Below are 24,680 nucleotides of genomic sequence, written 5' to 3'. Positions count from 1 at the left end.
AAAAATATATTGATTGAATACAAAATAAAAATATCAGGTCGGGAGATTATCTGTGAAGTTCCGATGCTCTCTCTGCCCTCCCTCCACGTCTCGCGCACAGCGGTGCGGACTGTCATCGGCAGTCACTTCAGACCTTCAGACAGACAGATAGCAGCACCTCCCACTTTACTGTTCCATGTTATGCCAGCTTTTCTTGGCTTGTTTGAAGGTGAGTGGTGATGAACACATGACTAAACTGCCAGTGCCTCGAGTTTACAGCTAATTAACCAAAAGACAAAAACAAATATAGTTAACTAAGGTAGGCTACTGGATAAGTTAGCTCATGGTTTAGCTTTGGCAATTTATCATGGGCATCTAGGCTACTGTACTTAAGGGGAGACACTACAGGTGAATACAGTAAAATGTGTATCTAATAACGTCATCACAATCGCCACATTGATATGTAAATTAGGCGTTAACTAGGCCTAATTAAAATGCGCTAATTTGCATGCAGTTACCAAGGCATTGCAGGTGAAAAGGATACAACACAAAACCAAACAAAAACATAGCACCTCACAACTTCCCCAGATTGTTACTAACGTCAAGTCAGTATTTTCCCCTGAAATGTTATGTTTGAATGCAGATTAGCTTTATATCTATAGATGAATTCAGACATGGTAGTAAAACGAAATCCATTTAAATTGTGGTTTTTTGAAGTTTTTCTTTCCGTTAGATTGAAAGAACACATGGCAGAACAAAATAGACCAAAATAACCAAACATACAAGTACATGAAAAAACTATATTTTTGCCTGTAATGTCCTGCCTTAAAGGGTAACTTAATAATTTTGATTGTTGGCTGCTCATTTAATACCTATTCATTTGACTAGTTTGTTGTCTGCTCTTGTGCGTATAGTGAATACTAAAGAAGACCATTATCTCTGTTAACTGATTATTTTGTAGAATTCTGTTGAGTGTTAAAGAGTTGCATGAGTGTGAGGGTATTCAAATTAATTGGTCAGTAAGTCAGAGATGTGCAACTATACTACATTTTTTTTAATAAATTATTATGGGAAGTGCCTTTTTTCTCACTTGGGCTCCTGCCCCCCAAAATGTCTGTGCACGTCCCTGCTCTTGTGGGAACACAGGGATTGTAGTCTTTGCAGACCATTTACATGCACAGAAAACTATCACACACTACAGGAAAGAGAAACCCAAAAACCATAATGGGGCCTCTTTAAAGCTTGTTGCCGTTAGCATGAGTTTAAAGCACTGCCTGGAGACTCCTGTTACCAGCAACACTGTTGTTTTCACCTTCAGTGTATGTACGTGTCTTCATAGCAGAGGGCGCTCCTGGAGACACCTACTGTAGCGGGAACAAGCAGAGGAGGGTTAGAGTGGTATAAGTCCGCTGACTGGGATAACTTCCCAACCATGCAAGATGCAGTCATCAAACTTCACAGATGTGTAGTTAAGATCCAAATAAAGGTAGAGTTCAAAGATGGAGGCAAAGCAGACAAAGTTTTCGGTACATTTAAAAAAAGTCAAAGGTGATGTTTTCTATTTTTTATTTATCCAGTCAACATAAAACATTTGTTTTAAATATCTTTTAAAAAACCTTATTTGATAGAGAAAAACTCTTTAAAGCCTCACACAGACATGTTTTTTTTATTTTATTTCCAACTTGTAATAAAGAGGGTGATGCAAACCACTAATTTGGAAATGACCCATCCTCTGAGTGTAGAGTCAAACACCCTTTTCCCTCCATGCCCCTGCAGCTGACACTGACACACTCCCGCTATATGAACTACTTTAACACCCTGTTTACCAAAAGCCCCCTCTCACAACTATTTCAAAGTGGGCTGCATCTGGGTATGTGTAGGTGCCTTCAGAGCAACAGGTTCCTGGCTGTCATGTCTGAAACCGTGACTTGTATCAGTGGCCTGGCACCGGCTGGTGGGAGGGATCTGACCAGAGGCCTACTCATCTTCCAAACATCGCCACTGGATCCTGAAATAGCCCCACAGAGAGTATAAAGAGCCTGCAGGGAGGCCGGTTGATGTGAAGGACGACACAGAAGAAGCACTACTTGATCTTCCTGCAGCACAACCTCTGAACTCTTTTCAGATAATCTGCTTGGTTTCTTAAAACTTGAACATTTTTCGTTGGATTTCACCAGTTTTTAAGCAAAAGTTAAATCAAACTTCTGCTCAGGATGAAGTACTTCCAGTGCCCCGTTGACTCCCAGACCAGAGGAAACAAGGCCTACACCCAGCAGGAGTGTGGGGTCCCACTCTGCAAGAGCTCTAAAACTCTGAAGCAAATCCGCAGTGTGCACTTCCCCAATGATTTTATTTTCCAGGACTATGTTCGCCACGGAGAGCTGGAGAGGATTGGACTTTTCATGCGAGCCAGAAGAGTCAGTCTGGACACCATCTACCACTCTGGTGAGAGACATTTGCACCACCCTGATCAAGTAAACCTTTATTCTGTATTTACAGTTGCAATAAAAAGTATGTGAACCCTTTGGAACTACCTGGATTTCTGCATAAATTGGTCATAAAATGTGTTCTGATCTTCATCTAAGTCACAACAATAGACAAACACAGTCTGCTTAAGCTAAAACCACACAAACAATTATATATTTTTATGTTTTTATTGAACACACCATGTAAACATTCACAGTGCAGGGTGGAACCCTTGGATTTAATAACTGGTTGACCCTCCTTTGGCAGCAATAACCTCAACCAAATGTTTCCTATAGTTGCATATCAGACCTGCACAACGGTCAGGAGGAATTTTGGACCATTCCTCTTCACAAAACTGTTTCAGTTCAGCAATATTCTTGGGATGTCTGGTGTGAATCGCTCTCTTGAGGTCATGCCACAGCATCTCAATTGGGTTGAGGTCAGGACTCTGACTGGGCCACTCCAGAAGGCCTATTTTCTTCTGTTGAAGCCATTCTGTTGTTGATTTACTTCTGTGCTTTGGGTCCTTGTCCTGTTGCATCACCCATCTTCTGTTGAGCTTCAATTGGTGGACAGATGGCCTTAAGTTCTCCAGCAAAATGTCTTGATAAACTTGAGAATTCATTTTTCCGTCGATGATAGCAATCTTTCCAGGCCCTGAGGCAACAAAGCAGCCCCAAACCATGATGCTCCCTCCACCATACTTCACAGTTGGGATGAGGTTTTGATGTTGGTGTGCTGTTCCTTTTTTTCTCCACACATAGCGTTGTGTGTTCCTTCCAAACAACTCAACTTTGGTTTCATCTGTTCACAGAATATTTTGCATCCAGGTGCTCTTTTGCAAACTTCAAACGTGCAGCAATGTTTTTTCTGGACAGCAGTGGCTTCCTCCATTTTATGACCAACTTATGCAGAAATCCAGGTAATTCCAAAGGGTTCACTTTTTCTTGTAACTGTATTAACACCATGATCATAGGCTGAACTTTTCATTTCTAACTGGACTTTGTCTGAAGGCATGGCCGCGATGCATGAGGCCGTCCTGACGGGGAACCTGGAGTGTGTGAAGCTGCTGGTGAAGCACGGAGCAGATATCCACCAGCGGGACGAGGAGGGCTGGACCCCCTTGCAAATGGCCTGCAGCGACGGCTTCCCACACATTGCACGGTAAGCAGACAGTCTTTTGTTTAAAAATAATACAAAGCGAAAAGTTCAAAGCTCTATTCAAGTTTGAATTGGGTAACTTTTGTGAAAAAGAAGCAACTGTGCATTTCCATCTGCCTGTTTTTTTGCCTATTTCTATTAAATGCTGAAAATGTAGAATGTGTCTTAAAGGTCCCATGCTTTTCCGGTTATTACCTGTCCTCTTGTGTGTTATGAAGGTTTTTCTGCATGTAAACGGTCTGCAAAGTCACAAACCCTCAAAGTACACCCTGTATGGAGTAAAACTCTAACACAGAAAATACCTGTCTATGCTGCCCCAGAACGCCTCGTTGGAGTTTTTTCTTTTTCCATTTTTTTTCCAATCCGTGGAGCTCCTGACACACCAGGATCCCTTCAAATCACTATCAAACGCAGTGGGGGGACCTTTAGCGTTGCATAGAGCTTTTCTCAGCCTCAGATTGCGTGGATCTCCACTCACAGTTTGCCACACACTCACGTGTGTGCTCAGGCTGAGTTCAGGCTGAGTTCCGCGGTGTCTCGCAGACCCCACGCAGCAACCAGGAAACGACACCAGTAATCCAGCTCACGCTGTCCGCTCCTCAAGCCTCAAAGGGTGGAGCAGCGAGCCCCGCAATGTGCCGCCAACACGGCACCCAGACCCCACGCAGCATTCTCATCTGTTTGTAGAGACAAAGAAAAATCAGTCCAATAACAGATTTCAGGGAGTTCAAGCTGGTGTCATTTTCTGGTTGCTAACGCCATTGTAACACATAAACACACATCAGAGCACAGTGGGCTCATAGGGAGAGGGGGGCAGGAGCTCCAACAAGCCCTTTAGGACAGAGAGTGAATACACATACTATACAGAGATGAGAAACCAATGTGATTTTGGAACATTGAACAATGTAAATCTATTCTAGTAGACCTCAATAATGGAATTATGATCACTGGAAATGGCCATGACATGGGACCTTTAAATATGCGAGAATATTTTATGCTTGGTTGAGGTGTAAAAGTTAGTGCATGGACAAAAGAACATTGCAACCAAGTACAATTGAAACATTTAGTGAGTTAAAGGTGCAATATTTTGGATGTTAACCTGGCTAACATGTGACATGTGAAATCTAAAACATCAAAAGAGTGATGTATATTAGCAATTAGCAACCAAATGCTACTAGTCATACCTAATCAAATTAGATTGTAGGTATTGTGTATTTGATTTTAAGTTTTAGAACTTTTCATTCAAGAATTCTTTTTTTCTTTTTTCTTATGATGTAGTTGAACTTTATAGCTTGAACTTTTGGGCAACAAAGGTGACATAACATTAGCAGCTGACATTAAATGTTTTTGTATTAGCAGGCACATACAGTACCATCACGTATTAACACAAACACACACACTCCACAGCTTTCCTACGTCACAGAAGTAAGGGAAGCTGGAGGATCTGCTGCATTCTTGCACCCCGCTGACCCTCCTGACACTGAAGCACGGCACACACCCGCATTGAGTTTCGCAAAGCAACAGGATTCGATCTATTTGAGTGAGCAGAATTCTCTTCTGTTTCCTCCAGCTACCTTCTCTCGCTGGGGGCCGACACAGAGCTGGTGAACGAATGCGGGGAGAAGCCGGCAGACCTCATCGAGCGGGACAACAAGGAGCTGCTGGAGCTCTTCTGCCTGGTTGTCAATGACTGAGAACACGTGGCTTTTAAAGACACACACTCCTCTGGAATCTACTGTCCAGGCACTGTCCTGCAGGGATGGACAGAACACGTGACGTCAGTGCAGCACACTGGTGTTGTGCGCTGACTCAGCTCTGGAGGTCAAAGACTGGATGTGAGGCTGCCCCCTGTCTCCAGCAGCACAGAGATCCTGTAAGAGCCTCCCATCGTTTTATACCATAATGAACTCGATTCATTTTTTGTGTGTTTTGTTTCCGACACTTGAATTAGGGTTTCTGAATGAAATAGTTACATTGTCAGCTCATTAGCACTCCGAAACATTGGCTTCTTTTGATTGCCTCTAGAATGTGGTGATCCAATTTCTAAACCCACAGTGACTTGTTCCTTATGGTCACTTTCAGACTTAGTAGTTAGTAGTTGTTTGTACTGTATGAGTTTTTTATACTTTTAAAAATACATTTTATCAAAAAAGTGTGTCTGCCATTTCCTCTGCTCCCAGCTCTGTGTGTCACAAATACTGTCATACTGTTGTTTGCCATAAAAGATGAAACATCATACTGTAGTATAGTTTCTCGAATAATAGAGAAAAAACAACAAATCGAAATAATTTGAGTAAACTTCATATTTTGAAAATAACAATCAATAAAACATAATATATTGGTTGTATGTATCAGAGAAAAAAAGACATGGTACGTGGTATGTTAAACAAATGTTGAGTTATTGTAGTATGTTGAAAAATAGTAATTTTATTAAGTCAAAAATGTCCCAAAAAATTGCATGCTTTAAATGTCAACAAAGAAAGGTGTCTAGAAAAAAACAACAGTTTCTAACTAACAATATTATGATTTTTTTTCAATACTAAACAATGTTGATTTTTCTTATTTTGTCGTACTAAACTATGTCATTTTTGTATACTTCCGACATACTATACTATGTTGTGTATTTCAATATATAAGAAACAAATCAACATAGTTTAGTACGTCGACAAAATAAGAAAAATCAACATAGTTTTAGTATTGAAAAACAACATGGTATAGACTATCGGAGAAAACGACACAGTATAGTATGTCTAAAATAAAATATAAGTGTATATAGACATAGACATAGTATAGTATGTCAACAAATATTAGAAAAAACACCAGTCTGTCAATAATATAAAAATAAAAGTATAGTATATCGAAATGTTCAGAAAAAAAAAAGATATTGTATAGTATGCTTACACTTTCAATAAAAAAACAACAGTGTTGAATTATACAAAGAAAACGGCGTTTATAATATTTCAAAATGTTCAGATAAAACATAGTTTTAGGATGTCGAAAAAACCCACATACTGTACAAGTATTGCATGTCAAAAATATCAGAAAAAACAACATAGCATAGTATGTTCAAAATATAAGTAAAACTATATTATAGTACGACAAAAATATCAGAAAAAACCGATAGTACAGTATATCGAATTATATTATAAAAAAACAACATAGAATGTCCAAAAGAAAAGAAAAAAAACATAGTATGTCGAAAGTATAGAAAAAAACAAGACGGGATAGGAAAATACAACATAGAAAACTACATAGTAGAATTAAAAACATAGTGTTTGTCGAAAATATTTAAAACAACGACATAGTTTACTATGTCGAAAACATGAGGGAAAAGAAATAAATACAAAATACAGTATGTCCAAAATATCCCAAAAATCGAAATGGTATTGTCTGTTAAAAATATAATAAAAACACAAAGTTATATCAGATTAGAGAGATATTTTTGATGTATAATACTATGTTTTTTGGGATAGTTTTGACATATTTTAATATCTTGTATTCTGATATTATCTTGACATACTATACTACGTTTTTTTTGGGATCGTTTTTGACATACTATACTTTGTCTATTGTTCCTCATAATTTCGACACAGTATGCTATGTATATTTTTCTCATATTTTTGACGAACTATACAATCTTTTTATTTTTTATATCGTCGACATACATTCCTGTTTAGTTCCTTTAGTACCCCTTATGTCGCGTTCACACCAAAAAGAGTACTTAGTGCCGGGAACTTTTACCCCCATTTTTAGTGCCTGCTAGAGAGGTGGTACCAAAAAAGTACCAATTTCTATTGGCTGAGCGAATTGCAAACCACGCCCCGTAAAACTCTGAAAGGTTTTTTGAAACCGTCATTGTATTTGCTGGCATTAGCATTATTAGCATTAGCCCCGCGCACCAACGGAGAGAGAATAACTTATGGCAAAAAATAAATAAATGGGAGCGGTGGAGTAATGAGGAGGTGTCAGCGTTCTTCTACTGAAGCCTTCCGAGTAAATCGCTACTGAAGCCAGTCCCCAACTCCGGGGACTTCCGGCCGGGGACTCCGGGTGGCAGTATACGCCGTGAATTTGTTTGCGGCCTGCCAGTAAACCCAAAGCAGAAGAAGACGAAGTGACTTCAGCGGCTCATTTGCGTAATCTTCCCTCAGGGAAAAGTACTCCGGTGTGGTACTTAGTGCCCTGGGGTACTAACCTGTTAAGCCCCGAGCCTGTTTTTCAGGTCTCAGGCTCGAAAATGACATACCCAGAACAAATGACCATATTTTCCCTTCTAAAAGGGTTAAATTAATAATATTTTTTCTCAAAGCAAGGTTACACCTGTGAGTTGGATGTTGAAGTGTCAGAATCAATATAGATGTTTTTATTTTTAAAGTAAATTCAGATTGAACACAGTAAAAAAATGTAAATATTGTGTCCGTCCAAAAAACATTAAATACTTATAGTGAAAACCACCCTTGAATGATGGGATGGTAGACTAAAAGCTTTAGGAATCCAAACTACAACATATAAGAACTACCCTGTATCAAGATTGATGCAAAACAAGTAAAATTTGACCTTTTTAGAGAGATTTAGCACAAAAAAAACACTTCTGGGGTCATTTGGGTGGATTTTACCTATCTCTGGCCCCCCTTGTTCGATTTTGCTGATTGACATCTCTTTCTAACCGTCAGAGCCAATGGAATCGAGGGGAACTCCCACATACTCCCTATTTGGTCATGTGTGTGTGTGAGACTGACGCATAGCCAAAACCGGAAGCTGCGATAACTCTGGTGGCTACCATTAGCAGCTAACTTTGACTCTCCGGTTTTTACATAAAAATGGAATTATGGATTATAAATAAAAAAATATTATTCCACAGAAACATTATCAATCTATGGATTAACCGATTCAGCCGTGATTTCTCGTTTTAATGCCATTGAACAAGTCTTTTGATCAGATTGACAGCTACGGTGAGACGATCTCCCGTAAAAGCTACGTGTTGTGATGCCTGTGTTTGCTTCCCCTGTCGCGAGTTCGGATCACTCAGTGATGATATAAATAATAAGTAATAAGGGTATCTTTTATCTTGAGTTCTGTGCCAAAGTGCGTTAGCATTTTTCACTCAGGGGTCATTTAGATGCTTGTTATGAGACTTGTGTTTTGTTTTGGTAAAAATGGTTTGTATCGTCAGTTAGCTGAGATTCTTCCCGTTAATCTGGTATAATTTATTAATAGGTTCTTAAATATTAAGATGCCCTGAGACACAGTGTCGTGATATATATATATTTTTTTAAAAGCCCCCGCCGAGGGGGGCTTTGGGGCTTAACAGGCTAAGTGCCGGGGCACTAAGTACGGCAAAGTACTTGGTGTGAAAGCGGCTAATGCATTGTTTATAATCCAGATGAATATAGTAATTTTCAAGGAGGTTAAACGCTTATGCAAGTCACGGCATGTTCCCAAACCAATGCCAGACGCTTCTGGGTAAATCAACCACACTAATGAAAGTCATGTCACTCACATGTAGCATGCACAGCATCAGGTACAGGGCATGCCATGTAGGGTTTGTATTTGTATTTAATCACATACTTAATCTGTCAACAGAGCACAATAGGTTCCATGTGTCCTTTGCATAACGTTAGATGGAGGACTTTAAAAACATAGTTATTTACAGCTGATATAAAAATGTCCTCCTCTGTGAGGGAGTCCCTCTCTTCCCTCTCTCCGGCACCTCGGGTTCATTCTTTGAACTTCCACTCCTGCCGGCACATGGGGCACTGCTGCTGGACCTGCTGCGAGTTCAGCCATTTCAAGATGCAGTGCATGTGGAAACAGTGCGAGCACTGACCCCAGACCAGCGGGCAGTCATCTCCAGGCACTTTACCTGCAAAACATGTTTTACATCACATCTAATTTACAACAGTGAGAAAAGAGTGCTTGCTGTCATACTCATAACCTAAAGCAGGGATGGGCAACTTGGATGGTGGTGGGGGCCACATCATTTATGTACTGGCCACCAGGGGGCTGCAGATTCACTTGGAATACACACACACACAAAAATATTCCATGTATTGTATGTAATTATTAACAAATATACTAAGTCTGACATCTTTATTGACATTTTACAATCTTTCAGGTAACATCCTCTTATAAGCTCACTAAACAAATATCAGTTCCGAGAAATGTTATTAAATGTTTACAAGTGCCATGTTTGTATTGAACAGGTTATTTAACAGTGGAATAAAAATGTCAGTTAGGTTCAGGCCCTATAGCCTATCACGTACAATGTGAGGAAGTGCTAGCCTTTACAATTTAATGGACATACCAGTTTGATAACCATATTAAGAAGTAGGGATTTAATTTATAATCTCATTTATATTCTGCAGTGCTTTTCGAGCCGACTGTAAATATACGAAGACAAGGATTTACTTTGTATATAAAATACAGAGTAGACCTACGCAAAGCCTCAAGTGTGCACCTTAAATCCAAGGACATATCAAGGAAAAGCTAACTGCAGGAGTTGCAGTTACAGTACTTTGTTATTACTAGAGCTGAAGCTATTAGTAGAATTAGCAGTCACAGAAGAATAATCGCCTACTATTTTGATTGACTCAATATTAAAGTCATTTTAAGCAAACATTTCAGATATTTTCTGAAAAGCAGGAACTGTACTCGTATTTTTACACTGTAATATTGTTACTTTTTTGTTAGTAAATAATCTGAGTACTTCCCATCAGTTAGCATCGCAGTTAGTCGGTTACTCACAGTCTGGGCAGCAGCCATTGAAGGGCATCCGGCAGATCCCGCAGTTTTCATCATTAGCCACCCACAACCAAGAGGCCACACCGTTCCACTGTCGGATCTTTACCTTCATCCTCCAGTCTGACAAAAGCAGACACACTCAGTGACACACTCGCATATGAACCTCAGCAGCTAGCGTTAGCATAGGAACTAATGTTGACAAAAGGATTTTCTAGCTAGCTGTTCAGAGATATTGGCCAACTTACTGGACAGCGTATAACGACTCCTTCATATATGAAACGCGATATAAGTTAAAGTGTTTCTTAAACTAAATCATGGTATTGCTAGTCTCATGCTCGTCAACAACATGCAGCTAGCATTTTAACAACACGGGGGGAAATGTACTTCTTCTTCTTCTACTGTTGGAATTCTTCTTCTTCTTCTCTTGCTTTTGGCGGATTGCAAACAACTTAAAAGGTGCATACCGCCACCTACTGTACATGAGTATGCATCATCACATCATTCCAACTCATTAACCTATGTTCTAATCAAAATAAAATTTAAATAAATTAATAAAACCCACTGTTGGAATTCCGGCTGGCCGTGGCTTGTAAACGCAACGGCGACCGGCGCAGCAAGTACACGACACGCCCACCTGACACGACACTACAGTGGCTGAGAGACATTGATACCGTAACCGTACATGGCAGATGACAAAACATTACATGTTACTTGTTAGATGCTTTTATCCACAGCGACTTACATACACAATACTGTGGGCAATCCCCACAGGAGCAATTTGGGGTGAAGTGTTTTGCCCGGGGACACAACGACATGCTGACTGCAGTGGGGTTTGAACATGGATGTATGGGTTTGAACCATAGTTTTGAACCTGTGACCCCCTGATCCCAACACCAAGGCTCTATCCACTGCGCCACACGCCTCCGTAAAACGAATTGCAAATGTTATTGTAGCATTTTAAGCAACTATTAGGCAAATTAATTAATAATCTAGTCTATCCGTTTGAGACACAACAGTATATGACTTTAAGCACAAATCATTTTGTCTAATTAATCAATTAAAACAATTTTTTACTATTTTTTAGTACATATAAAATAGGTAATAATGAGATCATCTATTAATTATGTTTGTCTAACTGCTACACATGTATTTATACATACATGTAGATATTTATGAACATCTAAATAGTTGTTAAAGGTTTTAAGATATACATAATCACATCATGGGGTCATTAAGGTTTCAAACAGGTTCATGTAAGCTAAGGTAGGCCTACTATAACATGAAAACATGATTTTTAAAAGTAATTTCTGAATCTCACATTAGCCTGTAGTTTGGTATGTTATAGTTATAGATATGGGCTGGACACCCCTTCACAATGATCATCATTGACTTTTTTTAGACCAAATTAGAAGGGCCAGTCAGGACACTAATGAGCTCAATCATTCACATTTATTATTATTACTTTATAAATTAAGATTACTAGGGGTCTATTACAAAACCTTTGAAGGAATCATCATGCATTCTGAATGTTTCTGTACTTTAAAAACAGGCATCATGGCTTAAGATCCTGGCATCATGGCTCAAGATCCTGTTCTTGTTAATTAATTATTCATACTAATTTGTGAATTTAACATCCATATTCACTCTTCAAAACTGAAACAACTAAAACATTTGTAAAGCATTGCAGGCCTAAAGCTCCACGTCAGTGACCTATATTTAAATTTCTTCCATCAAACTTTAAAAATGGCAAACAGCATGTTTTTAAAGATTTCATCTTTTAAGAAACAAAATATTAACTTTGAACAGAAGGGTGCCACACAAAACATTACAAGACCAACATATATGACCATGGTTGGCACTCCTCCATGGTCATTTAAAAATTCTGGCATTTTTAAATGAGATTTTGTTTATACTGACTTTGAATTTGGGGTGTCTTGAAGTAACAGATGAAAATCTTCCGTATATATTCTTTCCAGTAGTTTGAGTTGGTTATGTTAGAAATATTTTGGCAGTTGGCGCATTTGTTCCTATTCTGATAATGGTATATTGCAGGATATTTAAGTTTCCCATGTACTTTTTAAATTAATAATAGTATGTTCATCTTGATGTTTAACTTGTAATATTGTAATCATCTTAGTTAGAAATGCTGTTTTCACCCCAACCTCTGCTGCTGAATGATTTTATACATTGTTACTAAAAGCGCTTTTCTTTGATATTATAATGATTATACCAGAAAGTCACTCTTTGTGAGATTTATTTTTTCACATTTTTCCTATAGCCACAAGATTATTTCACTCATCGGAGGCCTCAAAGCTGGGTGAAGGTATTGATGCACGGAACAATGCAATCCTTTACAACAGCATTTCACTATGGTTGGGGATGTCTGTAAAAAAAGGAGAAATAATCTTAAACAAAACAAGTGTCACAATATAGGGAAACAAACTGTGACAAAAACATATAAATTAGAATCAGAATCAGAATACATTTACATTGTTACAGCAGAAAAGAGCCAAAGACAGCCAAATGTTACTTAAAGTATGCTTCAAAAAAGTATTAAAGATAAAAAAAAAGAAATTATAATAAAAAAAGTTACACATTTGACAAAATACACATCCTGTAACTGTTCGGAGGATTTAGCAGCCAGGTATATATTACACAGTTTTAGCGGCATATATATATGTATATATATATATACATATATATATATATATACATATACACATGGTTGGTATTTTACAACAAGGGGAATCTGTGTTGTAGTGTGTGATATTGGTATTTATGGAAACATTTTACACCTTTCCTTCAAGTACTATTCATTTTAGTTACTTCTGGGGTACTTAACATGAATAATCAAAGTTTCTATCCTTTTACTCCATCACATTTCAAAGAGAAATAGGCTATTTGTTGAGGTATAACATACAGAGACATGTATATTGTATATTGTATGACTCCATCTAATACTGTGTACCATATTGTTTGTATAAGGTAGCGTTCATTGGGTAGCGCTGTAGCACGTGATTGTGATGTCACTACCTGGGGTATATGACAGTTGGATTCACGCCCCTTCTTGTTCAGTCCTCAAGTCTCTTGACATGTGTGCATCTAATAAATGACGCCGAGATGAATGGCTACACTTGAACTGTGAGAATAGTCACCTCACAGGCCCAGATACGATTAATTATTCTACAGTTCGAAGCGCACGTGCGATAACGAGGCGAGAAGATTGCCTGTTAGCACGGTTAGCATAGGAGTATAGGAGGAGGAGCATACGGTTACAGAATACATTATCCGAGCTGAGCAGATCATTACGGCACTCAGGAGCGCGGGAGAAGCACCGAGTGAGGGACTAATGATGGCGATGGTTATGCGGGGATTACCCGAAAAATACAAGCCGTTCAAACTAATGGTGACTAGGGTTGCAAAGGGGCGGAACATTTCCGGTACATTTCCGGAAAGTTTCCGGTAAATTTCCATGGGAAGTTAAAGGTGGGTTAGGTAAGTTTGAGAAGCCGGCTCGGGATACACTTTTTGTTATATTCCATGGAATGCTCTTAACATCCCGATAGCAATGAATATCTTAAGTGCTTTGACAAAAAATCCATACAAAAATGTCATCTGTGGAAGCCGTAGTACTGTAAAAAGCACGACCAATCATTTTAGCCGGCCCGGCTAAAATAACTGAATGGCCTACCTGCCTGTCAGCCTTCCATCTGTGCACAAACTTATCGCGTGCCCTCATTGGTCATGTGCGCGTTCGTGTGTGTTGGAGGAGGGGCTCTGTAAGGAAGTGGCAGATTTTTTCCGGCTGTGTATTTTCAAATTCTAGCGCACTCGAGCTGGTTTCTCCAAAATTACCTACCCCACCTTTAAGCTGGGGAATTTTGGAAATATTCCATAATTATTTGAAATAAATAAATTAATTTAAGTTTTCCGCACTCTCGCGGGAATATCTCCGGATTGGAGATAGCTTAAAGAGCATCTTGCAGGTTGTTATTTTTTCTACATTTATGCTTAAACTTGCTTGAAAATTACAATTAAAAAAGTGAATGCAGGATTTGATATGTTTTACGAGACATAAGGGCAGGAATTCAGAGGGAAAGGAGCAATTTTGAGCTCTGCTCTTAAAAACGGCTTTTTTTTAAGATCATACGTCAAACGCGTCATATTACATCACGCAGGGGACACATCTCCGCCCTCTGACCGCGGGTATAGTAGAGTTGCGTTGAGTAGAGCGGTTGTGTTTTAAGGAGCTGGTATTTTTCGGTAGTTTTACATTGTATTTCACCATTTGTAATCATGGTGCAGTATTGTGTTTGTGCAGGTTGCACAAATACCAGCCTGTCAGGACATCGAGTCCACAGTAAAAAGGACCGGAGCTAGCGTTCGTTCCTGGGTGCATTGTGCATCCACCTCCCTGCAGCACATACTCTCCACAGCTTTATCAGGAAACCGTATTACTTCTCTCTCCCCCCACCCTTCGCTGCTCTCTCTCTCCCCTCCGGTAACCGGCACCGTAAGACATAGTGTGGAGTTGCATTAGGTAACGCTGTGGTGGCTGTACTGCTCCAGCCGTCTCCTTTGTGTTTGTTTGTTTCCCCCTGTCTGTGTTGTTTGTGTGTGCGTGGTGGCTGTCACTCCTGGCTCCCGGCTCAACCTCCACTCACCTGCTGCAATCAGCTGTGCACCCTCCCCGACTACACACCTGCTTTCCATCAAGCCATTTACAACGGCATATCAACGGAGGCTCCACAACCTTTCTCCGCCAGATCGTCAAGTAACAGCCGTATCTCGCGTCTCTCCTCCGGTACACAGCACCGTAGTGTGGAGTTGCATTAGGTAACGCGAGATACGGCTGATACTTGCGCATTAGTTTCTGTTATGGATCAGTATCAACAGTCCTGCCAGTAACGTTACTATATTATCAATACTACTTTAGTTATAGCCTGATATATGATAGCTAACTTTACAATGTTGTGATGTGACGTTAGCTAACATTCTGAAGCTAACGCCGGTCACTCACCAAGATAGCTGCCCAGTTCTCCACTGGTTCTCCTCACCAGTGCTTGAATTGGAATAAAAAAGGTGCCAGTACTCTAACTCAGCAACAAGTATTTGGCACAAAGTCATAGTATATCCTATAATGCTGGTGGGTTTGTCTCTTTACTGTATATTTTAGAAAGACTCACTGTACTTAAACAAAATGACTCAGGGTGCATCTGAGATTAGAGGGGGTGCAGTGGTAAAGCGCTATTTTTATAAGTTGGGAGTGGACCTGACACCCTCTAGTCTAGGGGGGTCCGGGGGCATGCTCCCCCGGGAACATTTTTTTTTTAAATATTGAAGTTAGATGCATCAATCTGGTGCACTTTGAGAGCAAAATGAAGAGATATATGGATACCTCTCAACATCCATAATGAAACAACTGTAAACAGATTCACTTTTTTCTTTATGGATATAAAAGAAAGTAAAGCTTGACTCCTACTGGCTGGTTAAATGACTCCTCGTCCCTGAGGCCACTACCAGTTTTTTGTGCCATTTTGCTGGATTTATTTGTCAATAGCGTTGCTGCACAAAGTGATAGCCCTCTAGTTTAAATCTACTACCCAAAAAGAAACATATGGAGATGGGTTACTATTTAAAAAAAAATTGCAAATCTATTTGGGAACAGTGGGGCCGGGCCTCAAATACTATGGGGGGTCCGGGGGCATGCTCCCCCGTGAGATTTTTTTTTAAATGTTGGACTTAAATGCATCAATCTGGTGCATTTTGAGGGGGAAATAAAGAGACTACACCCATATGAAACAAAAATGTATACATTTAAATAATCATAAAATCATAAGTACATGGCCATAACCAATAACATACAATATCCAATATGAAAAAACATTGAAACTTGTTTATTTATTTGTTTTTGGTTCATTTATAGTTGTGAGTGTGTCTGGGCTCCTGAATCGGCCTCTCCTGTCTCCCTCCTCTCCCCCCTGCTCCTCTTTGAGGCAACAGCAAAGACTAGTTTTAGCTCTCAACAAGTTCATCTTACCTTTTTTCACCTAGTTAACATTTTGTTTGTATTATTCATGCATATTTTACTAATCACTACCCCCTCAAATGGAAATATGTGTTTACAAAAATGGTGACCGAACCGTTTGAGACCTACTGAGATAACTTAAACTAAGTTAACTATCTAAAGACTCAGAGAGTAATTTACCTCACCAGAGCTTTAGTTATCAGCCTCTCAGTCTGACAGCAAAGGACTTTCCCTCCACCTTGTTGTTGAAACAGCTCCTTATATCCGTTAGCGCAGCTAGCTAGCACCAGATGCTAACAACAATACACGTAACCGGTGCGCGCGCTTTCTCGCTCGCTCGCGCCACACATACACCAACACACACCCTCCCGAGCTTGAATGACACACAGAGACCAATGGAGGGCATTAGTATGATCTGTATGAAAGTGGCAATGTCGGCAGGCCACGTCATGTAGACAGCCAGTCACCCTCTGTGAGGCAGAGTCAGACCCACATTTGCGCTGCGTTGCGTTTACAATATATACGTATATTGCCGGCGGCTGAGTACCGGCATTTTACTGAGTACCGGCACCTTGCCGGTACTCAGTAAGAAGTGCTGGTACCACATGGGTAAAAATCAGAAGTGCCGGTACTGCGTACCGGTGAGTACCGGCCCAATTCAAGCACTGCTCCTCACACCACAGCTCAATTTCTCTCCGATGGCCGTTATTTCTTCTAATCCTTGGCTGCTCCTGGTCTCTTGGACGCCTAGCAGGCTCATAATTATAAGGTTGTAGTCCGTCATGTGCATTCGAATATTCATGTTCAACTTCTTCTGTGTCGAAACTAGCATTGGGATCCATGTATATTAATACGTTACAACGGCCGCTCTCCCCCTTGTGTCCCCCGTGTTACGTCACACGCGGGAGGTCACGTGGGGAGGCTTTTTTATGCGGAAGTGAACATTTCTTACAAAAACGACGCCAGATGTCACTGTAGTGTATATTTCTGTATGTTTTTTTGAAAATCTAGTGTATTCATCATTTTCCTACACATTTATTCACAGGTGTCTTTAACCTGGAAGTTGCTCTTTAAACATATTATATAACACCAAAATAAGTACAGCTAGATCTGACTCCATATTGAACAGTTTTGAAAACAGTTTTGAAAACAGTTTGAAAACAGTTTGAAAACAGTTTGAAAACAGTTTGAAAATATTTTGCTTAGTGTCAGAAATTATTACCGGCACTTGTGACTGCAGCTGGTTGCTAGGTGACGGGGGCGGCAAAATGTAGGGGTAACTGCCGGTGACGTACAAGGACATGCTCCGTAGACCGTCTCATTTCGCAGTCCGCGGAAGACCCAAGCTGGGTCCTCCGCGGACTGCGAGGCTGGGTCCTCAGGAGGATGCGGCCGCTGAATTGGGACACAGCTAATATGTGTTCGGGGTCCGTCTCTTACCAGTGACGTCACGACGTACGACGTCACAACGTAAAGACGTCAATGACGTCACGCATTGTGATTGGCTGTACGGTAATTTACCCACGCTGTCTAGAGTATAGAGTTTTTTTTTTATCATTACATTACATTGCATTTAGCTGACGCTTAAGTGCATTCGACCAACAAGATAAAAACTTGAAGAAATACAATACAAACTTGAAGAAAAAAAAAGACGAATGAGGAGAAGAACAAGAGAAATCGAAGGTAAGAAGTATATAACGTAATATGGTAGGTAATATGTAATATGTTCAGTGCTGTTGGTACGTTAGTTCAAACAGTAACAATGGACTATTTGTCTTAGCGTATGCATGTCAATTTAAATCAATACATACAACTATTTCACATGTACAATATTTTTAGCCCTAATAATTAATACTACTTATTTCGTTTTGATTGTTATATTTGATTATATTATATATTATCAATAAATTATATATCAATATGATATACTTTTCTATATAATAAATTATCAAAAAAAGTATTTATTAAGAAAGGGATAATGTGCAGCAATCACAATCAAGTCCACAATCGAATCCATAAAGACATATTACATCTGTTTACAGTTGTTTCATATGGATGTTGAGAGGTATCCATATATCTCTTCATTTTGCTCTCAAAGTGCACCAGATTTATGCATTTAACTTCAATATTTAAAAAAAATCACTCCAAAGGGAGTGCTTGTTCTTCCTTCTGTCTGTCTGTATCTGTGTATTCTCATGTTCCAATTAACCCAGCCAAATTGTTCTTCTTTTGTGTCTATTTCAACGCCGGGATCTTGAGACGAGGCTGATCCTCTTGCTGTGGTCCCGCATCCTGGATCCTGGATCCTGAGTTCTGGATTAAGTCGTGGACTTCGGGTCGTGGTTTCATCGTGCAGCCTCCCTGAAGGCTCCCACAGGATTGTTGACATCTTCGTGGATTCATCCTATTATTATAGACGCATGCATTTCCTAACATTCGGTCTACCTATGTTGTAAAATGTATTATCTCTTCGATTTACACACGGCATCTATTGCACGTCTGTCCGTCCTGGGAGAGGGATCCCTCTTCTGTTGCTCTCCCCGAGGTTTCTCCCATTTTTCCCTTTAAACTGTGGGTTTTCTCTTGAAGTTTTTCCTTGTGAGGGTCTAAGGACAGAGGGTGTCGTTTTCTTCTCATACTGATATTCTGAACAAACTGCTGTTGTATTAGCTGTAAAATGTCTTTACTGTAGGGTATTTTTATTATTTGTACAGCACTTTGGCTCGACCAAAAATCGTTTATAAATGTGCTATATAAATAAAACTTGATTTGATTGATTGGATTTGAAAGGGTGTGCGCCAAGGTTCCATATTAGGACCAATAATTTCACCATATATGTAAATAATCTCAAATAATTTTTCAAATGCTGCTTTCCCTTTTTATGCAGATGATACTGTTATTTATTGTTCATCCTCTTCTATAGAGCAAAGTCTTGATTTCCTCCAGTCTGCCTTTGATGTTATTCCATCCCATTTATCTCAACTCAAGTTAGTATTAAATGCAGACAACTCCAAACTCATGATATTCTCAAATGGCAAAAAGTTAACTTATTTTCTCCCCAACATTTGTACTGTTCAAGGGACTGACATTGACATTGAAAGGGTCACTACATACACATATCTAGGTTTTATTATTGATCAGAACTTATCTTTCAAGTCACACACTGAAAATGTTGTTTTAAAATTAGGTTTCTCCTTTCAGACAAGGAAACATTTGATCTCTGTAACGTTTTTACCAGTATTGGATTCTGGTGATCTGCTTTACATGAATGCCTCTGACCAGTGCCTAAAGAGTTTGGATACTGTGTACCATTGTGCATTATGTTTTATTACATATATATATATATATATATTGTGAGTTTGGAATAAATATGCACTTTATGAAAACTATTAGTTGGCTACTGTTAGTAAAAAACAGTAAGGTTAATACTGGATGTTTGTTACACTTGGATATGTTTTCTGTAACACTTGTAACATAATTATTCTCCAGTTTATGCATTTGAGTGACTTGCAGTTAATGCTCGACATTCAATTCAAAACCTTTATTTATCCAGGTAAAATCACATTGAGATCAATGATCTATTTTTCAAGGGAGACCTGCAGCAGTAGGTTCCACATGAAGACATAAAAACATAAACAACAGAACAACAAAAGGACATCATACAGCAAAAATTACAGGGATTACAATCACATATCTATCCACATGTACAGGTACCAACAGCATCTGACTGTGGAGCATCCAACTGAGCTTTAAAAACATGTAGTGGTACCAGCTTGGTAATTTTACATTCTTTTTGCAGACTGTTCCAAGTTAGTGGAGCTGCACATCTAAAAGCTTTCTTCCCTAAGACAGTCCTAGCACTTGGCACATTTAATAAAACCACAGCATGAGATCTCAGGCAATAAGTACTTTCAATTTGCCGAGAGATCAGGGAGCAGCAGATATAAGATGGTACTTTATCCAACATGGCTTTGTAAATGAAAATGTACCAGTGACTGAGCCTCAGTACAGTAAGTGATGGCAAAACCGCCTTGGTTTACAGTGTACAGTGATGCGTAAGTGCTTTACAGTTTGTCACAAATCTCAGTGCACTGTGATAGTAAAACCTTATTGTGGTGTAATTATATATCCAAAGCAGTCAGAAGTCAGGAAATCATTAGTGATGTTTAACCACTCAGAAGACAGCCCATCAAAATGAACACATTGGGAACTTTCAGAGAGGTAGTTCATCTTCTACATATAATAACGGACAAAGTAAAGAATGAAGTGTAGGCTATGTTTAAATGTTCGGAATTTGGCCGTGTATGATGGTCCTCTTGAGTTGCCGTACAGCCAATGGCGTACAGCCATTGCTCCGTTTTCATGTTTTTTTAACATGTTTTTCACAAACATTTTCACACGCTAGGAGAATAGGAATAATTCAATTCGGTTCGTCATGATCTGTAGATGTGATTTGCCCCCGAGCACCCCTGGGTAAATTACCGTACAGCCAATCACAATGCGTATAATGCGTGACGTCATTGGTAAGAGATGGCCCCCGAACACATATGGTACCCCGAACACATCTGGTACCGACACCGGTAGCGTCTATTGTTTTTCCCATAGATATATATATCTATGGTTCTAGTGCCTATGGGGGCACTACCGTACATGGCAGATTAAAAGCGAATTGACGACACTACACGACACGCCCCCTACATGACACGCCCACCTGGCACGACACTACGGTGGCTGAGAGACCGTACTTGGCAGATTAAAAACGAATTGCAAATATTATTGTAGCATGTTAAGCAACTATTAGGAAAATACATTAATAACCTATCCGTTTGAGAACCCCTTGGAACCCCTTATCCGATTTTGATGGTTGACATCTCATTTGAACAGTGAAAGCCAGAATGACAGCAGGGGTGAATTTCATTTTATAATTTTGCAATAAGTCAAAGATATGTTTACTGTATATTATAAAAATGCTTGTCATGTAGGCATACTGGAGATGGAAAGGCTTTAGTCAGTGTTGTAGCTGAGATTCTTACCGTTCCAATGATGTATGGGATGTATTAATAATAATTGTATATATATAGCGCCTTTCATGAGACCCAAGGTCGCTTTAAAAAGAAAAACAGGAGTAGAAACAAACATAAGAAAAACAGACAAAACAACAAATAGATTTGGGGCAAAAGGCCTTGGCAGACAGATGGGACTTGAGGGCCCTTTTGAAGGCGTCAAGCGTGGGCTCTGTCCCCGAAGGATCGCAGGTTGGTGCGGGGGGCCAGAGTCTGAAGACCGCAGGTTCCGGGGTAGGGCATGTGGGAATTTTATTGATTTGATACAAGCAAGCCAGTGTTTCATTGTGTACTTTCAACTACAGTATATGGTCCGGCAAGTTCAGCATTCACTGTGATGAATATAAAATAAGACACTGATACCGTTTTCCTCAATGAACATTTATTGAACAGAACATCATGTGGAAAATCAGAGCTGGTCAACTTAAAAAAATACTGACCTGCAGGAGTTTAAAGCCTATTTAAAAACTCCTCAGAATCTTTTACTGAAGTCCTTCAGTCTTTGGTGCGCTTCCTCACTCATGTTCTTGGTGAGGTCATGAGAACAAAGTTCCATCTCACTGATAAGACAAGATGGTATAAAGAAGTCATATATGTAATATTATAAATTCACATGCATCAGGGGTTATACACTTTAATGTGTCCATTCACTAACCGACTCTTTAGGAAGGAAGCTTTAAGGCCTCCTGTTATAGGAGTGGTCCTCGTCAGTGTCCAGGGGCATCTGTAGACAGTCAATTATTTTGACATGCACGGTTTAACTCCTCCAAAAATGATCCAGGCTCGATTCAGAATGACACAGTACCACACAAAACAAATGTTGCATGTACCATAAGTTCTATGTAGTATGTGTTTTAGGAGTAGTAACCCACTACCATGTCTATGAGAATCCCTTCATCGTGAACAATAGGTGAATTGGTGGCCCGAGGGCTGTACGTCAAGGACTGGACATGGACGCACTCAAACCCGACTAGCCCACTTCTTCGTGCATAGTCATATGCCCTGTTGCACGTTTCCAACTGACAGGTGATACCCAAGTTAGATTTTTGGACATGAATACAGTGCACAGGACCCTTAAAGGTCCTGGAAACTGCAAAATGTCCCCTTTTTTTATCTATGCACTGTGATTTTAGGTGGCGATTTGCTGTGATGTCCGATGTTTTGGATGAGTGGTGCCTTTGTATGTGCATTTGTAGGTTTTTCCTTTTTAGTTGTAGGCTACAAAAACAACATGTTGTGGTTTTGCGCTTTGACATCAATATTTTGGGGGCTGTGGAAATATTGTGCCATGTTGCTGCAGCAGCCAGAAATATCACTGGAGCGGCCGTCTGAGCCATCACTGGAGCGGCCGTCGGGGCCATCACTGGAGCGGCCGTCGGGGCCATCACTGGAGCTGTCGTCGGGGCCATCACTGGAGGACTTGTTGTGGTTGCTGGGGCCGCCACCAACGTAGTTGGATGTTCGGTGCAGCAGTTTTTAAAGTGACTAAAGAACATCTCCTTTCTCCCAATGATTGTTGGGCAAAAGCCACAGTGATAATGGCTGCTGGCCACACATTTGAGATGGCATTTATAAACATTATAACCTAAAAAAGAGACAGAAAGTGGTTTAGAGGATCCTAGAAACAAACCAAAATGAATTTCTTGTAAATATGCTCTTTGAAACAAGGTATTTGTGCGAGAGCAATAAATAATCATGTCACCAACAATAATATTTTTACCTATAAACTGAATGGACACTGGAAGGTGTCCGAGTCCAGTTTGTTGAGCTCTGGGCGTGCTCCATCACGGAGTGTTGTGTTGTTTGTCTGTAGGTGAATAAAATAGAATACAATTTAAGTGACTTTAATATTGAAAATAGTTAACTCCTTAAACAAGCAGCAATGGACTGGCCTGTATAATCCTATGGGACGAAGCTGGTCATACTTCCTCACTTTCAGAAGGTAACCCTTTAACTGCCAGCACCACCATTTGGTAGAGTACATTTTGTGTCTTGATATCTTGTTGAAAAAAAAAAAAAAAGTTTAACTCCATCTGATTCAGCCAGCTCTACTCTTTGGTTGATATGTTATGCACAAAACAACATCTAGATGTCACTGTGGTTTGAACAGAAAGCCCTTCAGCTAGTTTAAATGTCAGGCCTACAGCATGGCCACAAACCCCATCTAAAAACAGAGGCTCTGTCCTAATTACCTGATTGCATCCACCTGGGTTACTTGGCTCTACCCAATAACTATCATTTAACTTTAAACCACACTTAAAATAATAATATAATTATACATATGTACATGTCTACAGTATAGCAGCTAATACATGTTTTAAATAAAAAAACATTCAAATGTGAAAGACACCTTCAATTAATATTTAAAATACAAATCAGCAAAAATAAACACAATTACACTGCGCTAAACAGCCACATCGACAAACAAACGAGAACCTAAATAGTATGTAATTATATCTAAAACCACAATACGTTAATTACCTGTACTCGGTGCGCCATATATAGTGGCGAAGTCACGCCCACTTACTTCCGCATCATGGGACCTTATTTCGGAAAAATAATACATTGAAGTCAATGGAGAGAGAAAACGTATCTTTTGATCCCGTTTGAATTGTGCCATGAATTACACATATGATGTTTGTCAATCTTAAAAAATAATTTCCATGTCAAAAAAGTCACAGTTTGTCGTAAAACTGTTGAAATATAAGACCATGAAAAACACTAGAAAGACTACAAATCCCAGAGCCGCGTAAGTGATTTCATAACTGTTTTCCTCCACTAAGAGATGGCTAAGATCTGCTTTGCTAAGATAAGATAACTTTAACAAGATGCCTGTGTGCTTAGTACCAGGTTGTTATCATACCAGCAATGGGTCTTGCTCGTTCTTTCGCTTCCCGTCTGATGAAAGGACCAGGAGTGGCTGGATCAAGTTAGCTACCTAGCTAGTAGCTAGCACGTTAGTTGGCATTACAGCCTTGTCATTAGTGACGGCCATCTTGGAGACGTGTGTTGTTCTGCTAGACCGGAGATGTAGTTCATTCAGCGTTTCACACAAACAAATGTGTTACTTCACAGTTTTACGACACATTATTTTTTTTTTGACTTGCAAAATTATCTTTTAAATTGACAAACATCATATGTGTAATTCGTGGCACAATTCAAACGGGATCGAAAGATAATCTTTCTCACTCCATTCACTTCAATACATAATTTTTCCGAAAATAAGGTCCCATGGAGGTCCA

At 39.6% G+C, this 24,680-nt stretch overlaps 2 protein-coding genes and 1 long non-coding RNA gene across 5 annotated transcripts; 1 reads left to right on the top strand and 2 right to left on the bottom strand.

Annotated features, from left to right (window-relative positions):
- Nucleotides 1-1,977: 1,977 nt before the first annotated feature.
- ppp1r27b (protein phosphatase 1, regulatory subunit 27b) lies at nucleotides 1,978-5,793 on the top strand. 2 transcript variants are annotated; one of them, XM_079648772.1, is made up of 4 exons: nucleotides 1,978-2,424; nucleotides 3,260-3,367; nucleotides 3,459-3,609; nucleotides 5,177-5,793. In XM_079648772.1, exons 1-4 carry the CDS (start codon nucleotides 2,193-2,195, stop codon nucleotides 5,298-5,300), a joined length of 615 nt encoding a protein of 204 aa, XP_079504898.1. In that variant the 5' UTR covers nucleotides 1,978-2,192; the 3' UTR covers nucleotides 5,301-5,793. The 2 variants fall into 2 exon arrangements, with proteins under 2 accessions (XP_079504898.1, XP_079504899.1); XM_079648773.1 differs by lacking the exon at nucleotides 3,260-3,367 and having other exon boundaries at nucleotides 1,979-2,424.
- Nucleotides 5,794-6,013: 220 nt separating this feature from the next.
- Nucleotides 6,014-10,928, bottom strand: anapc11 (APC11 anaphase promoting complex subunit 11 homolog (yeast)). Of its 2 annotated transcripts, none has more exons than XM_079683003.1 (3): nucleotides 10,910-10,928; nucleotides 10,351-10,467; nucleotides 6,014-9,469 (listed from the first exon to the last, which is right to left on the bottom strand). In XM_079683003.1, exons 2-3 carry the CDS (start codon nucleotides 10,457-10,459, stop codon nucleotides 9,324-9,326), a joined length of 255 nt encoding a protein of 84 aa, XP_079539129.1. In that variant the 5' UTR covers nucleotides 10,460-10,467; nucleotides 10,910-10,928; the 3' UTR covers nucleotides 6,014-9,323. The 2 variants fall into 2 exon arrangements, with proteins under 2 accessions (XP_079539129.1, XP_079539130.1); XM_079683004.1 differs by lacking the exon at nucleotides 10,910-10,928 and adding an exon at nucleotides 10,593-10,795.
- A 10,890-nt stretch (nucleotides 10,929-21,818) lies between these two features.
- Nucleotides 21,819-24,607, bottom strand: LOC307014748. Its single transcript, XR_013801310.1, has 4 exons — nucleotides 24,302-24,607; nucleotides 23,920-23,981; nucleotides 23,159-23,245; nucleotides 21,819-23,023 (listed from the first exon to the last, which is right to left on the bottom strand). It is a non-coding gene; the product is annotated as an uncharacterized lncRNA (long non-coding RNA).
- Nucleotides 24,608-24,680: the final 73 nt, after the last annotated feature.

Source organism: Notothenia rossii (assembly GCF_949606895.1).
Source record: "Notothenia rossii genome assembly, chromosome: 1".
NCBI lineage: Eukaryota > Metazoa > Chordata > Actinopteri > Perciformes > Nototheniidae > Notothenia > Notothenia rossii.
This window is presented reverse-complemented; position numbering and strand designations above follow the sequence as displayed.

What these genes read in the sequence shown, in the direction of transcription:
- anapc11 (XM_079683003.1), bottom strand. Translation starts at nt 10,459, where the DNA reads ATGAAGGTAAAGATCCGACAGTGGAACGGTGTGGCCTCTTGGTTGTGG. An exon ending in CAATGGCTGCTGCCCAGACT is followed by an intron (nt 9,470 to 10,350) that starts GTGAGTAACCGA and finishes CATGTTTTGCAG; the next exon opens with GTAAAGTGCCTGGAGATGAC.
- ppp1r27b (XM_079648772.1), top strand. Translation starts at nt 2,193, where the DNA reads ATGAAGTACTTCCAGTGCCCCGTTGACTCCCAGACCAGAGGAAACAAG. An exon ending in GGACACCATCTACCACTCTG is followed by an intron (nt 2,425 to 3,259) that starts GTGAGAGACATT and finishes ATCTGTTCACAG; the next exon opens with AATATTTTGCATCCAGGTGC. An exon ending in CAACTTATGCAGAAATCCAG is followed by an intron (nt 3,368 to 3,458) that starts GTAATTCCAAAG and finishes CTTTGTCTGAAG; the next exon opens with GCATGGCCGCGATGCATGAG.